Source organism: Colobus angolensis, unplaced genomic scaffold (genome assembly GCF_000951035.1).
Source record: "Colobus angolensis palliatus isolate OR3802 unplaced genomic scaffold, Cang.pa_1.0 Scaffold137, whole genome shotgun sequence".
NCBI lineage: Eukaryota > Metazoa > Chordata > Mammalia > Primates > Cercopithecidae > Colobus > Colobus angolensis.
This window is the reverse complement of record NW_012114455.1, coordinates 1,036,620-1,052,800: the sequence shown is the minus strand read 5'-3', so window position 1 is coordinate 1,052,800 and position 16,181 is coordinate 1,036,620. Positions and strand designations below refer to the sequence as shown.

At 50.2% G+C, this 16,181-nt stretch overlaps 1 protein-coding gene across 2 annotated transcripts in view; it reads right to left on the bottom strand.

The window, feature by feature from the left end:
- PKNOX2 (PBX/knotted 1 homeobox 2) overlaps positions 1 to 16,181 on the bottom strand; it is a 251,547-nt gene that overhangs the window by 42,458 nt on the left and 192,908 nt on the right. For both annotated transcript variants that reach the window (XM_011934594.1, XM_011934595.1), the window contains one exon: positions 4,525 to 4,696. In XM_011934594.1, the coding sequence (XP_011789984.1) occupies positions 4,525 to 4,696 (172 nt within the window). The remainder of the gene's footprint in view (positions 1 to 4,524; positions 4,697 to 16,181) is intronic.

Below are 16,181 nucleotides of genomic sequence, written 5' to 3'. Positions count from 1 at the left end.
TCTTGTCCCAGTTGCCTCCTCTTAAAATGGGGATAATAGTAACATGTGCCTTGTGGGTTTAGAAAGAGGATTAAATAAGATAATACATGTAAAACAGTTGGAGCGGTACCTGGCAGCTGGTAAGTGCTCTATAAATGTTCGTTATTACTAGCATTGATGATTCCCGTTTCCTTTCCCTTTCCTGGTGTCTGTGGGATTTTCTGCTCCTGTCTAGGCAAAGACAGCCTGGACTGAAGGCCAAAGTGGCTAAGTCTCTGAATGCTGCTGGCCTGAGGCCTCTGGGCCCAGAGCTCTGGCCTGATTCCTTCACGTGCCTCCTTATCCACAGCCTCCGGCCTCTGGCCCTGCCTCTTCAGAGTGGGCCCAGGGGCCTGGGGGGCCCCATTTTAGAGCTGGCTTTGCGGTCAGGCAGCCGTAATCTGTCCCTCGAGCCACACCAGAGTCTCATTAAAACGTGCCCCATAAATGTTAAAAAATTTACACATAAAAAAATTCCATGCATGAAACTGAAACCGTGCTTTTTACAGCCACGGTTTGAAATCTTGCATAATATATAAAACCTTGGCCCTGCACCGGGGGCCCGTAAATCAGATTTTATAAAACAAAAAGCTTTTACCTTTCAAAGGGTTTTGGGGAACTTGCAAATTTTACAAACTTTACCAACTGCCAGTCAGAGGCTGGTGGGCCTGAGGAGGGGATCTGTGGGCCCAGCTAAGGAACTGGCCTGGTGAGCCCCTGTGACTGAGGGAACGGGAGTGGAGGGAGTGAGGGATGGAGCCGGCCTTTCCCAGGGGAGCCAGTCAGGGGCACTGCAGTTTGACCCCCATGAGGGTGGAAAGCCACCCACGTCCTCCGGAAAACGGGGAGTTACAGTTTGGGTGCAGGGAAAGAGAGATCGGGGGCACTTTTATTTGCAAATGAAGGAGTGGTGGTGTGATGTTGTGGGCAGAGCGGAGGATCGGGAGTCAGCTGACCTGGGTTCTGGTCTTGGCAAGTCACTTCCTTCTGTGAACTTACATCCCAGGCTATAAAAGGAGGTAGGATGTGCTTCTCCCTAGGGCTTTTTGTTTGTTTGTTTTTGAGATGGAGTCTCACTTTGTTGCCCAGGCTGGAGTGCAGTGTCATGATCTCGGCTCACTGCAACCTCTGCCTCCTGGGCTTAAGCAATTCTCATGCCTCAGCCTCCCGAGGAGCTGTGACTACAGACATGTACCACCACACCTGGCTAATTTTTGTATCTTTAGTAGAGATGAGGTGTCACTGCGTTGGCCAGGCTGGTCTCGAACTCCTAGCCTCATGTGATCTGCCTGCCTCGGCCTCCCAAAGTGCTGGGATTACAGGGGTGAGCCACTGTGCCCGGCCCTCTCTAGGGCTTTTCCCTCTAATGGTTCATGAATCTGTTTCTTCTCTGGTAGGGGTGCTGTGGGAGCAGGTGGCTAATGCAGGGAGGGAGGTTCCCGCTGAAATCTACAATCTGAGAACCTCTCTGATCTTCAGGGCAGCCCTGGGTGACTGTGGGACACAGGGAGTGTGGTACAGGGCAACTTGCTCGGGGGACAGGGAGGTGGCTAGCTGGGGATGGGGAGGATTTGAGTTCAAATGGGGGGCTTGGTGGGGCTGGAGACCACAGGTTTACAGGGCCTGAGAGAAAGCAGGGCCCGAGTGGGGCTTGAGGACCCTGGGGGAGAGAAGAACTTCCAAGGGACAAAGTTTTTGGGGACCCAAGTGCCCTCCTGACAATCCCTGTGAAAGTCAATATTCAAGGGCAAAGGAAAGCCGCCCTGACACGCATATATATAAAAAATAAATCTCTCAATTATCTCAGCTCATTTGCTTGGGGTCTCTCATTTTATGTCCCTGCTCGGCCGCGCAGTATATCTGTCCGGATAAAGAGTTACAGTCCGTTGGGCTACGTGTGCGGGGTTGTAAAAAATACAGATGCCAAATTAACTGGCTGTGGCACTCGGCAGCTGATTGAGCTGATAATGACGCGATCTGACCTTTTTCTAATTTCTAATTATGTGCATCTCGGCTGTGCTGGCTACATGATTCTTGTTCTAATGATGGCTCCTGCAGTTGGCCTCTTTATCTCCCCCTTCCTGACACAGGACCAGGGGTGGGGGTGGCAAGGGGCACTGCTTGACTCCCCACATCACGTTTCAGGGTCCCGGCCGCATGGTCTCTTTGGTGGCCAGGATGTGAGGTTGAGGAACTGGAGCACCTTGTCGGAGGGGCCTGCACTGGAGACTAACCTTCCAGATACCAGGCATCTTTCAAGGCCATTTCCCAGAGCCGTCTCATTAATTTTGTATTACCATCACACGAGATAGGTGTGTGAGATCCACAGATGGGGAAACCGAGCTTCAAAGGAGTTAAGTCATCCAAATCACACAGACAGTAGTGGCGAGACTCAGAGAGCGCGCTTTCAACTCTCGCCATTTACATAATCAGCCAGCCAATCAACCAGTCATTGACCATGGCTAACTCAACTAGGTAAATCAGGTGCACCCAAGTAGATGGAATGTCCAAGCATTGCTGCACTGGCTGGACACTCCCAGCCCAGTGCCTGAGATGGAAGACCAGGGAACGCTGGCAGTATGGGGCTACCAGGGCAGCTTCCACAGCATCCACGTCCCTGGGTCAGGCCTGGCACATGGCAGACACTCAACCAAGTTCTGTTCGATTGATTCTAAATATGATTCTTTGAGTGAACCGAACTCTCCCATGTCATGTTGGCCAGGAGAGAGTATGGAGATGGCCACCTGGGCGTTTTCCAGGCTGAGCTAGGATGGGAGGCTGTCCTTGGTGGGTCTTCCAGAGCCCACCTGGCAGGTGGTGGTGGGCAGGGCATGAGAAATGTGTTCCCCCAGGACTCCTCCCTCTTAAGAAAGTATAAGTTATTTCACATTAGCTACCCAGTTTACTTTTCAATATTTCCTTACCTACTTAGGACTCAGTTTCTTATTGTGCCAAATGAGGGGAGTGGGCCCTGCTTCCCAGGTCCATCCCAGTTCCCACAGACATGGCTGCGGCATCTCCTGGCCCCCTGGCTACTATGGGTCTAGGTTGTGAGGATCTGCTCTGCAACTGCAGTCTGTGGTTCTGATCAGTCAGAGCACAGGGCAGAGCAAGACCAGCCTGCAACTGGAGCACCTGCACAGGGCAGCTTTCCCAGGGGACCTGAGAGACAGTGACCTGCCTCCTGAGAAGGGGACTGCCAATCCCAGCCAGGGAAAGGGATGCTCCAGGATGAGAAAAGGTAGCTTTGGGGCTCTCAGATGCCTTCACTGACCCTCCCGACAGCAAGCAAGCGCTTATCCTCTGGCAAGGCCTCCTCCGCTCTTCAAACATTCCACCCATCGTGACACTTCACAAAGCTTCAGGCCAGGGTGGGCTCTCCTGGCAGCTCTTCTGGACTCCATCCAGTCACATATTCAGCTCTTGAGAGAAGCAGTGGTGTGGATAATTCACAGCACAGAATACCAAAGCCAGTTACACCTGTTCTGCAGATGCAGTGTGTGTGTGTGTGTGTGTGTGTTTTCTTCCTTTCTGGAACCACATTTTCTTTTCTAATTCTGTTTCCCCTTTGAAAGTAGGTACCAGTTAAACTCTAAATGTGAGAAGACAGCACCATCATTAATCAATTTGTTGGGGAGAGTTTTCCAGAGTTTCCAAATTCACTGTGCATAATCTGGGTAATCCACCCACAAAAAATAAAGAATTGTGGTTAATAATTCCAAGATGACTAGTTAGAGTAATGGACAAACACAGCAACCTCTCTGTTGCTTTCTCCACAGAATTCCCTGGACTAGATGAGAATTCAGATGTCATCCGACCGAGTGGTCACCAAACCTAATGATGATTGCAACTGCTCAGGAAACTTTTTAAAATGTAGATTCACAGGCTCCCACCAAACCCACTGAATCACAATTCCCAGGTGGTGTGGCCTAGAAATATGTATTTTTATAAAACTGTGGTCATGATCTAGTTGACAAATTAGGTTTGGGAGCCTGATCTACCCTGTCCCCAGAATGAACGGGTCCTCCACTGGTCTCCTCAGCAGATCGATGTCACGTCTTTCTCTCGGTTAATGTGCTCCAACATCAGTTACCTTCATCCTCTATACAGTAGCACATCAACTATTAGCTCCTCTCTGGACAGCCCAAGACAGATTTGCTAACATGCCAGGACTCTGGGACTCAGAACAGCTACCCCAGATATTCTGGCTGCTACGATCCTTCTTTCCTCCTGTCTGCACTGTAAAAGGATGAGTGCTAAGACACTAGTGCCACCCTGAGCATAGATGGGCAGAACTTTGGCAGCAAAGCCTGTGCATGGAACTCTTGGTTTAAGGCATTTAAAAATGGTTCTTGGCGGCAAGACTGGCTCATCTAGTGCGTGCCCCAAGGTGGACACTCAAAATCTTTTGTTGGTGAATTAATGAAAGGATAATTTCTAGGGCATTTTGAAGGGGATGAGAGGGTAGGAAGACTCTAGCCAGGGTAGAGGGTGGAGGGTCTTTACCAGATTGTCCAGTTCTGGGTCATCGCTGAAGAAGGGTTTGTGCTCCTGTTCCTGCTGGTGGACAAAGTTCTCGATGTCCACATCAAAGCTGGCGGAGGTGATGCACTCAGAGCCCTGGGTGGCCTGTTCACATTTCTCAAACAGCAGCGTCAGGAGCGGGAAAAGAGGGTGCCTGCGGGGACATCAAGAGCTCACACATGCGCACACACAGAGACCGTGCTGCTACCTGTGCTCAGAAGCCACCAGACTCCCCTGCCCATATTCCCATAACTTCTCCCAAGGTCCCACTCCTTGATAACATCCCCAGTCCCCACGGTCAATCTAGATGGCAGCACTTTGTGCCTTGGCAAGGAGGGTCTGCTCTTCCAGCTTCTGGGCTTAAGAGGCTCCTGTCCCTACCCACTGGACGCCTACCTTTTCTCTTTGGTCAGATAAACTGCATGAATATTTGGGGAGGGATGAAGGGTTATAAGCCTTCCAAGAAGTAGGTGTCCATTTCTGGCTCAGAGTCAACCTAAGAAGGAAAGGTGGGGAGTGTCCAGAGAAGTCCTGGATGTGAATATTAGCAGTAGGTCATAGATCCATTCTTGGCTTTCTGGAGCCAGCTAAGGGTGGCAGATGTGCACAAACACTTGTGTGTTTGCAAGTGCACGCAGGAGACATTCGTGAGCCTGAAGACTCATCCACACGTGGTGGGCGGATGTCTCCACCTGTCCTGAGTCTTGGTAGACTCAGTTTAGGTCAGATATCCCAGTGCGTTAGGTCATCACACAATGATGCAATGATTATTTGTATCACTATGTGATGCAAATCATTTGCTCACTGTTTTCCTCCAAGACTCTACCTGACTTATTGATCCTGATATCCCTGAGACCTTGGCATGAATGCTCATAGCAGACACTTAATAAATATTTGGTGAATGAAGGAATCAATGAGTGAAAAGACTGCGTGTGGTGGTCGGGGTGGGGGGTTCTACGACATCTATATGCGAGCCAAAGTGTTTACCTAAATGGCTCTCTGGATCTTATCTTGGAGATCAGCAACTCTTGAAAGTTTTTCTGACTCCTGACCCCCATTCCCCCACTGCCAAACCTACACTGACAGTCCCTGAGTTGTTTTATTGTCTGCCTTCCTCACTAGACTGTGAGCTACATGAGGGCAAGAACCTAGCTCACCTTACTTATCACTATATGTCCAAAGTCTAGTCAGATGTATGTGGATTTACCAAAAACTATTTGGTAAATATATATGTTATATGTGTGTAGACGTATTTGCATGTATAAGTCCACAGCACCTTTATTTCTGCAGTATGTGTGCATGCGAGAGCATGGGTTGTTGACACTGGACTCCAGAGAGCCCCATTTCCTTCCACTGCAGTTCCAAAAATGCATCTGCACATCCCTCTCTGGTCTGTCACCCCAGATTCCTGGGACTAGGCAATGTAGGTTTTTTTGATTTTTATTTTTTTAAATTTTTTTGGACGTATTCCCATTTGCTGGGCAAGAAGGAGGAATGTGTGTTGGACCTGAACCTGGCCCCCATGCCTCTGCCCAAGGGGATGGTCTAGCCAGTGCTGTGCAACAGAACTTTCTGCAACGGTGGGAATGTTCTGCAATCTCCACTGCCCCATATGGCAGCCACTAATCCCTTGAGGCCAATGGATACTTGAAACATGGCTACCGTAACTAGGACTCTGAACTTTTAATTTTACTTAATTTTAGTTACTTTAAATTTAAGACGTTACACGTGGTTAGTGGCTACCATACTGAAACAGTAAGTCTTTTTTTTTTTTTTGACAGAGTCTTACTCTGTCATCCAGGCTGGAGTGCAATGGCATGATCTTGGCTCACTGCAACCTCTGCCTCCAGGGTTCAAGTGATCCTCTTGCCTCAGCCTCCCAAATAGTTGGGATTACAGGTGCCCATCATCGTGCCCGACTAATTTTTTTTTTTTTTTTTTTTTTTTAGCAGAGATGGGATTTCACCACTTCAGCCAGGCTGGTCTAAACTTCTGACGTCAAGTGATCTGCCTGCCTTGGCCTCCCAAAGTGCTGGGATTACAGGTGTGAGCCACCGCATCCTACCGAGAACACAATAAGTAAGGAAAACAGACCATAGTCTCCCCTCCAGCACCCCATGACTCAGCACACAGAGAAGGACTGAATATCCAGCCTATATGGTATTTGCAAGTGGGTGGGGGAACCCCTAGGAGCCTGCCCATCTTGGAATTCTAACAATTTTGGATCAAAAGACAGAAAGAGTGTCCCCCCATCCACACTCACATGCATTTTACGGCTCTTTCCACTCAGACTCAGGGGTGGTGAGGGAGGAAAAGAGAAATTCCTGCTCCAGAGGAGCTGCTAAGCTTGGCAGAGCCTGTTCCTGCACACTCTCTCCCCGACCCTGCTTTTGGAAGCTGATGCCTAAACTGCTGGGCCCCAGGGCTGCAGACTGGGTGTGCAGTCTGCAGAAAAAAAGTGTCAATATTTAAGGGTGGCCTATTCCCTGCCCCAAATTGCCAGAAGATCCATTGAGAAAGATCTACCAGAAAGCTGGTAGGGAAAACAATGGGTTAGCTTAGCCATTCGGCTGAAGACAAAGAGAAAACCAGGTGAAGGGGTTAAACTCCAGTATAAGTCTTCATTTGCAGCCACTAATACTGCAGCATATTATAGTCTAATCTAACCTGATCCCAGTTTAATGCAAGATTCTCCTGGCCCTGAGTGGAATACCAAAGAAAGCCTCAGTGGCTGTAATTTAAGCAGAGCCCTGCAGTGGTTTAGCTGAGGGACATGAAAGGCAAATTCCAGACGGTGTTATGAATTATTGCGCCTTATGAACCTCCCTACTCTCAACAGATGCCTGCTGCCATTTAAACAGCCACTAGATCAATTAGGAATGAAAGGCACAAATCGACTCTGTACAAGGGCACTAAATTACCAGGAACTAATAATCCACAGCATCGTGCCAGGTGGTGGGGTGCAGCCCCCACCCCAACCCCACGGCAGCTGCGGTCACTGCACATTCCTTTCTCACTGGTTAGCTGGAGGGAGGGGACAAAGTGTGTGTGTGCGCCTGTGTGTGCGTGCACGTGCATATGCATGTGTGTGCACCAAGGGTGTATGCAGGCTGTCAATGAGGGCAAGTGTTGTGTGGGGTCCCGTGTGTTTTCATTGTGTGCACACACAGTGTCGTGCTAATGCTGTATATATGCACAGATGGGTAGTGTATGTAACTGGGGGGCTGATTTTGTGTGCTGTGAGCACGGTGTGCATGCTCTCTGTGCTGTTTGTACGCAATACGTGTGTATGTGTGCAGCGATGGTGTCTTCTGTGTACACAGTATGAGTGGCACGTGGGGTAAGGAGGAGAGATCTGCCACGGCTGTGTCTGCCAGCTACTAGCTCTAGGCTTTGGCTAGGGAGAGAAGGGTGATCTCCTCTGCTTCTGTCCTTGCTTCTGCAGGGAGGAGCAGCTTTTCTTAGAGTGGTCAGGGAGGGCCTCTCTGCGGAGGTGACATTTAAGTTAAGCCTTGGATGATGAGACGTAGTCATGCAAACAGCTAAGGGATCGGCATTCCAGCAGGAGAAAAAGCAAAGTATTTGAGACAGAAATGAGCTTGCACGTTTCTGGAACAAAATGTAGCCAAGTGTGGCTGGAACCAGGTGGGCAGGTAGGGAGTGGAGGGAGATGAGGTTGAAAAGGCAGCAGGAGTCACATCATGAGGTACCTCGTGACAGAGCTGGGCTTGCAGGGATCGGGTGGGAGGCATTGTCACATACACCAGGGAACATGCATCTCCTCTGCAGAACCACAGCCAGGGTCTGTCTTCTAAACCTCCTTCACTTCCAGGTGTCGGATCTCCCCAGAATGGCTATGCGTATGTATGTGGGGGCATATCTGGGGGTGGCTTCTGTGGCTCCTGCTGTCTCAGAAGAAAGGAACATGCTGCCCATCCTTCCCTCCAAGTTAACTAAGAGTCCATGGAGCATAGGGCAGACTTCACAGGTACTGGCCTGGCACCCTCTCTCCAGCTGCTCCGTAACCTGAGGACCGAGCAGTCAGGGTTGGAGGGCAGACAGCAGTACTGTCAGCCCCCAGATCCTCTCTTCTCCTATCCCAGCCTCCCCAGACTCCAGCGTCTGGTTCCTCCCACCTCATCCCAGAGCCCTGTTGGTCTCTCAGGGCTCAGATGGCAGCTGAGACCACCCACAGCTTTTCCTGTGATCCATGGTCATGGTCAGTGGGGCGCCTGTGGCTCCCATGCTCCATCCCCCTGGCTCACTTGATAAACCCAGACACTACCTTCTACCTTATGCACGGGGATCCCCGAGACACTGCACTGCGCCCTGAGAGATAGGCTGTTCCCCAGCGACTCCGTGGGTTTTGTGGCTGCAGCATGGTCCTGGGCTTCTCTCAAGCTGTTCCCAGCACAGTTATGGGAGAGTCACTTACCCTTCCCCAGGTGCCCAGTCTGTACCTGCCTAAAGGCTGACCTGTATTTTCTAAGCTACCCTCCAACATCACCCCCTAAAGCATGAGAGGAGGCTGGCAGCCACTTTGGAAAAGTTCTTCCCGGCAGTCTTGACTGCAGGCTTGGGGGTCCACCCTGAGGGCAGGGCCCATGAGAGCTGCCATCAAAGCCACCTGCAATACACATGGCCCTGTGTGAATGAGGGATGGGTGGGCAGAAGGATTCCCAGTTAGAGGAGAGACTTTGGCCTTCCCTGAGCCTCAGTTTGTCCCACTACAAAATGGTTTTTCAGGAGTGCTTCTTCCCGCTGTCCAGATATCTTCCGCTCTGGGTCCATATCCTCCATGGGCTAGAAGCAGGGATGTGGACACTTGGTGTCCAGTGCTGAGTGTCGATGACGATGAGCGGGATGTAAGGAATGGTCATTAGACTTTATATCCAAAGAGCTGAGGACATGTGACCTCCATAAGAGCTCACCTTCTCCCTCCCAGACCCCTTCTTCACTCTTCTCCCCCCACGTCACCTCCCTCCCGACTGCCCCCTCCACCCCAATCCCTCTTAAGCCGTTCAAAATTTGGAGGAAATAAATCTCTCCGCACTAATTCAGTGAGAGTTTGAGCCTCGTCAGTGCAGAACAAATAAAAGGAGTGAACTGGCATGACATTTTACTGCAGAAGAGAGGTCGTTTCCAGCCACTAATAAAAAGGATTTGACACAGACTAATAAAGAGAAATGAATTTCTCTAATGGCCTAATTTAGCACATTCAGCACTGCGCCTCCGCCTGGGTGCTGGGAGGGCGGGCGCCTTCACCAGGAGTGCGGACAGAGGCAGGCAGGAGGGAGACGCGGCTCAGCTCAGGGAGAGGGGAAGAAGAGATGATCGCGAATAACATTTTATTATTTCTTTTCTCTTTTCTGAGTCCCCCATCCCACCCTCCACCCCCTACCCTCATCACCTCTCCCCAGGAGCATCTGAACTAAAATCAGACTCAAGATATGCAGTTCTTGTTAACGATCCAAAGATATAAAGAACCCCTCTCCATAGAATTGCAGTCTTGTGCTAGCTTAAGAAGGTGATTAAACCGGATGTGTTGATTTCTACAGGGGTTTAAGTCATCGTTTGGTTTAATTACTTCTGACATTTCTGCCTTCGTGTTTTTTACATCACCCAAATTTGCTGGTCTGGAATGCCCAGTTTGGGGCCAAGGTGTGTGCAGCTGTCCCCGGGAGAGGTGATTAGAGACAGGGCAGTATGCTGGCTGTAGCCCTGTGCAGAGGCTAGCACCACCCTCTCTCTTAGCAACAGAAAGGCTGAGACCCCTCAATCAAGACCAAAGCTTCTGAGAGCATCATGGGGCAGGCAAGATTCACCAAAGCCCACGTATTCCTCCTCACCTCAAGACAGATATTCTTAACATAAACTGGGCTGACAGATTGCCCTAACGTTTTTTAAAGGCCTTCTGGAATGGACCCCACAACTTCCGTGGTAATTCTTATGCTCATCTATAACTTAAAGTTCCCCTATGTGGCTGCAGCTAATTTCTTTTTATTAAAAGGACTCAAAAAAAAGATGGCTGGGTCCTTGGCTGGGTGTGGTGGTTCACACCTCTAATCCTAGCGCTTTGGGAGGCTGAGGCAGGTGGATTACCTGAGATCAGGATTTTGAGACCAGCCTGGTCAACATGGTGAAACCCTGTCTCTACTAAAAATACAAAAAATTAGCCAGGCATGGTGGCATGTGACTTTAATCCCAGCTACTCGGGAGGCTGAGGCAGGAGAATTGCTTGAACCCAGGAGGCGGAGGTCGCAGTGAGCTAAGATGGTGCCACTGGACTCCAGCCTGGGTGACAGATTGAGACTCTATCTCAAAAAAAAAAAAAAAAAAGTAGTTGGGTCCCTTTTCATTTCTCTTTCTTTCTTTTTGGACCACCTGGGTTTAAAAAATAAAATAAAACATTTCTTCCTTCTTGGGGGAGGAGTGGAAACAGAAGCAGACACAGAAAAGAAGTTAGAAAGAATGCAAAAATACAGAGCTTCGGAGAGGCGAAGATGCAAAACACAAGGCAGCCAGAGAGTGGATATGCAGAGAGAAACAGCACCAGCCATGAGCAGGGGCGAGGGTGGTCACCGGCAAGGGGAGACGTGAATGCTGAGTTCTCTTTCTGGGTGATAAACTTTGTGATTCACAGTCATGCCACTCTGTCCCTTCTAAGCCTCTCAGCCGTCCCTTCCCTTGTGACCTTGGCCAGGACTGCAGACCTCAATTATGGGTCCAGCCAAGTGTGTGGCTGCCTGCCTGGGCCATCCACCTCCTTTCCTGTGACTGACCTTGGAGCCCCCCAGCTCCCTCTGCACCTTCCTTACAGCCATTGTCGCCCTCCTGGGGGTGGGAAGAGGGAAGCCCAGGGTCAGTGCCCAACCTATCCCTGAACCCGCGCTGCTTCTTCCAATGGGGACAGGGAGACAGAGCCTCTGTCTCTTCCTGTTGGGCCAAGGATGGATGATCCAGAGGTGGAATGCATGGGAGGAGAGTAAGAGTTTTTGGTGGACATCTTCAGGCATGGCCAGCAGGACCAGAGGCCTGGCCAGGGTCCCACCACTCAGAGGACACAAGGCTGTTGGCCGGTGGGGTGGGGTGGGGTGAGGTGGGGCACGCAGGGATTGGTGGCACTCTGGCTACCAACCTATGCCCTACTGACACACAGTGGCTGTCAAGTTGCCAAAAGCTCGCCTTTTCGGAGACTCTGCCTGAGGACTAGCATTTTGAGTCTCCCTCCCTCCCTCCCTCCCTCCCTCCCTTCCTTCCTTCCTTCCTTCCTTCCCTTCCTTCCTTTTTTTTTTGACGGAGTCTCACTCTGTCGCCCAGGCTGGAGTGCAGTGGCACCATCTTGGCTCACTGTAAGCTCCGCCTCCTGGGTTCACGCCATTCTCCTGCCTCAGCCTCCTGAGTAGCTGGGACTACAGGCGCCCACCACCTCGCCCGGCTAAATTTTTTTTTTTTTTTCATATTTTTAGTAGAGACGGGGTTTCACCATGTTAGCCAGGATGGTCTGGATCTCCTGACCTCATGATCCACCCGCTTCGGCCTCCCAAAGTGCTGGGATTATAGGCGTGAGCCACCGCGCCCGGCCGAGCCTTTATTTCTTAGTACCCAGGCCAGAGACTACTGGAATCTCAGAACCAGAGAATATCCTAGAAACCACTTTCCTGAACAGACCCCCAACCCCTTCCTGGGGCATCTGTTCACCGCAGAAGGCCTGCAACAAGTGCCCTTTCAGAGGAGTGCAGTAAAATTTCCCCTGGATGCCAGTGGAATGAAGCCAGCACTCGCAGATGGGCACTCCAGGCTCTTCATCATGCGGCTTCAGCCTCTTTTCAGTATCTCTCCTAGACCAAGCTTGTCCAGCCCACAGCCCATGAGTGGCGTGGAGCCAAAATGGCTTTAAATGTGGCCCAACGCAAACTCGTAAACTTTCTTAAAACATTATGAGATTTTTCTTTTGCTTTTGTTGTTGTTGTTGTTGTTGTTTTTGCTCATCAGCTATTGTTAGTATTAGTGTATTTTATGCGTGGCTCAAGACAATTCTTCTTCCAATGTGGCCCAAGGAAGCCAAAAGATTGGACACCCCTGTAGACGGACTCAGAAGAGAAAGGTGGTGGCTGGAGGGAGAGAGGGCAGGCAGACCCTGGTCTCTGGAATGGTCACTACTGTCCTTCAGCAGCCCATGGAAAGCAAACTTCTGTGCCTTCCTGTGCCCATCTTTGCCCTATGCTTTCCTGTGCCCGTGCCTTTCTTCCTACTGCTCCTTCCACCTCAATTCCCTGCTCCTGTGTCTCCTCGTGTCCCCTCCAATGACCTGAGCATCCACACCAACACGCCTTCTGTGCAGGCTCCCCTCATTGGTCTCTCCAGCAAGAGAAACCATCACCTCCTCTGAGCCCTCACAGCAAATGCTAGGGGTTTCTTCCTTAACCTCACTCACAATTTAGGGTGGGAAGCCGGGTGGTCTGAAATAAGCTACACTTTGGGTAAGTTACTGAATTTTTGGAGCCTCAGTTTCCTTTTTCATCAAGGATAACACCTCTCATGCAGGTTCCTGTAAGGATTAAATGAAGAAACATGGAGAGTATCTGGCACTTAGTAAACTATCAATTAATGCCTGCTCCATTTCCCTGGAATGGTGCGTGGGCACTTTTTAAATTCAGGGCAACATTGACACCATCCACTCCAATAAATTTATATTCCCATCTCCACTGACTCATTTGGCTGGGAAAACAAACCCACATGCCAATTCAAATAGACACCCAGAAAGAGGAGGGGGAGAGACATCTTAGAATTTATCAGAACTTCGAGCCTCACTTTCTTTTAACCAGAAAAGGACTGCCAATAGAAATTTATTTGATGACACTTCTTAAACCCTACTAAGCACAGTTGTTTGTGCACAGGTCTGTCTTCCTCATGGCATGGTGGGCTCCTCCAGTCGGTGACCACATTTTCTCTCTCTCTGAACTCGAAAGGGTTAGGCACAGTGTATGGCACACAGCAGAGGATCAATACATTTTTGACGAATCAGTGAATGGGAATGAGTGAATGAATGAGTGGAGTAAGCAATGACTATAGGAATGGAGGTTCTGAGACACAATCCTCAAGTTCTTTCAGGCTCAGAATCCATCCATACTAGGGAGACTTGGAACAGATTTTGCCATCTGGCAGCTTCTAGCCACAGTTGCTACGAAAGGACCTGCCTTCTTCGGGGCTCTGCTGGGGGCTGCCTGTGGAGAGGATGGTGAGGTCTTAGAGGGAGGGGAGCGAGTAGGGAGGAAGGTGCTTGTCCAGCCCTCTGCTTCTCCTCCCCTTGGAAGCACCAGATGGAGAGAACAGAGCGGGGTGGGAGCGAGCCAGCGGCCCCTGGTTGGATGTATTTTTACCTCAGGTGTGACGTCGAAACCATGCGGGTGTATTTTCAGTCCTGCCCAGTGGGCGGTGTGTTCGCCTGGGTTACCTTGGAGAGGACTTCTTTGAGTTTCTAAATTGGAGCTGCATCTGTCAGGGCTCCTGGGCTCCAGCCCAGCTCTCCTCCCCCAGGTGGGTGGACAGGTCCATTCCCGGCAAGTGTGGGGCCCAGGGCAGGTCGCAGTCTGCTCAGCCCTCCTCCCTTCAGACACATGCACACACACACTCCTCCCAGCACATTAAACGCATCTATGTGAAATCTCAACACAGTGAAAGTTAAAACTGCTCTGCGAGGGCAAAAATACAAAGAGCCTGACACATGAGACCTGGTGGGGATGTCGTGTCCAGCCCCTTCATAACAAGGCGAGGTGACTCTGGCAGTGAAAAGAGAAGTGCAACAGTCCCCGTGACACCAGTTTACCTGTATAACAAACTTGCACCTGCACCCTGAACCTAAAATAAAAGTTAAAACAAAAGAGAAAAGACAAAAGTCTTTCCTCAAATTAGGCAGCTAGTGAAAGGCGGTCAGAGATTCCATCCGTTACCAGAAATTCAGCCAGTCCCCCTAGAGAAAGAACTTCAAGGGGAAGAGATGCTGTGAGGAGGTGAGCCCTAACCATGTTGTCTTGATCACAGTCAAGGACTAAACACACACCCACACACACTTAGTGGCACTTTGTAAAGTGCTCTTATATATGCTTATTGCATTTTGATACCCCAATGGGCTTCTCACTCCCATTTCACTCACTAGCAAACGGATGTGCTGTGTGGTTAAATGATTGCATCAGGCTATGCAGTAACTGAGTTGAGATTTAAAATCCGGGTATTCAAACTCCAAATCGTGTGCTCTCCCCTCTCTCCCATGTACTACTTGTGAGCAATTACTGGACTCACTTCATCTGCCTTCCCCCTTTTCTCTACTATTTTTGAGTCATACACATCCTGGGGTCCAAGAACTGAGCTGCCAGGATTACCCTGGGAGCCACGAGACTGTTGCTGTATGAGAGAATCTCTGCTTCATTCGGTGAGTTTCCAAAAGAACCTCCTCTTGTAATAATACTTGTGTGTGTTTGGAGAGGCCTTAACATTTTTACAGATCTCTCCTTTCCTTGTTTGATGCCTACCCTGTGGGATAGGAAAGCTTATCTAAAGAAGTTAAATGATTTGCCAGACGGTAGAGTCAGAATGAAGACTAAAGTCTCAGTTCAGGTTCTTTCCACTCAACCATGAAAAGGATCAGTGCTTGGGAAAAGCAGAAAGTGGCACTATGGTTAAAAGATGGGCAAGCTGGCTTAGCTCAGGCCCGGTGAGAAGACACTGGCCACGTGAACCTTCATGGCCCCAGCTTTCTGTTCTCCTCCCACCCCACCCCACGTCATTTGCACTTGCAGGAGGCCCAATTGCTGGTTGTCTTCCTTCTTGTAAGGGTGACAGACCCGGTGTAGTCCTTCTTCGTGAATGTAGCTACCATTCACCAAGAGACTTCTGTGTGCCAAGCACTGCCAGCTGTTAGCATTGGTTATCTCACTGAATCCTAACAACCTTGTGAGGATAAAGGTCATCAGATTTCAGGACTCGTGGATCTCTTTTCAATGGGGTTTGTCTTGGCGGGGACCCTGGATAATGCCTAGGCCAGGCAGGTGAGCCGTGGAAGCAGCAGGACCCATCCCTCCTGAGCACACCTGCTCCCTGAGCAAGACAGCTGCAGCCTCTGGGCCTGTCAGCAGCAGTCGCAGAGGCTGGGCTTGGCGCAGGAGGCCTTATTATGCCGTAGAAAGGGCAGGGAATGGGCTTTGCCTGCTACAGAGGAAATCTGAGCATGGTTTCACTTTTCAGATTATGGCTCCAGCAGGATCACCCCTCTGACTATAGTCAGCAGCTGAGATGTTACCTCAGGTGCCAGTGAACCCAGCTGCTTCAAAAAGCAGGGACTATCTGCTAGAACCCCCATCCCACAAAGCCCAGCCAAGAACACAGCCTGGAACATCTGCCCACAGCACCTAGTAGTCCAGAGGCCCTGGCACAAAGCATCTGGTCCTAACTTCTCTGCTTGGAATGGCTGCATGTCTCCCACACCATTCTCAGGCCACCTCACCCAGCACATTCCAGGAATGACCAAGCCCAATGCCAGGGAAGGCAGAGGGTTAAGCCCCAGGGTCAACTTCACTGGAGCCAGAACACTCTTTGGTCACAGGGTGGAAGAGTTCTCTCAAAGACACTTCATTAGGACG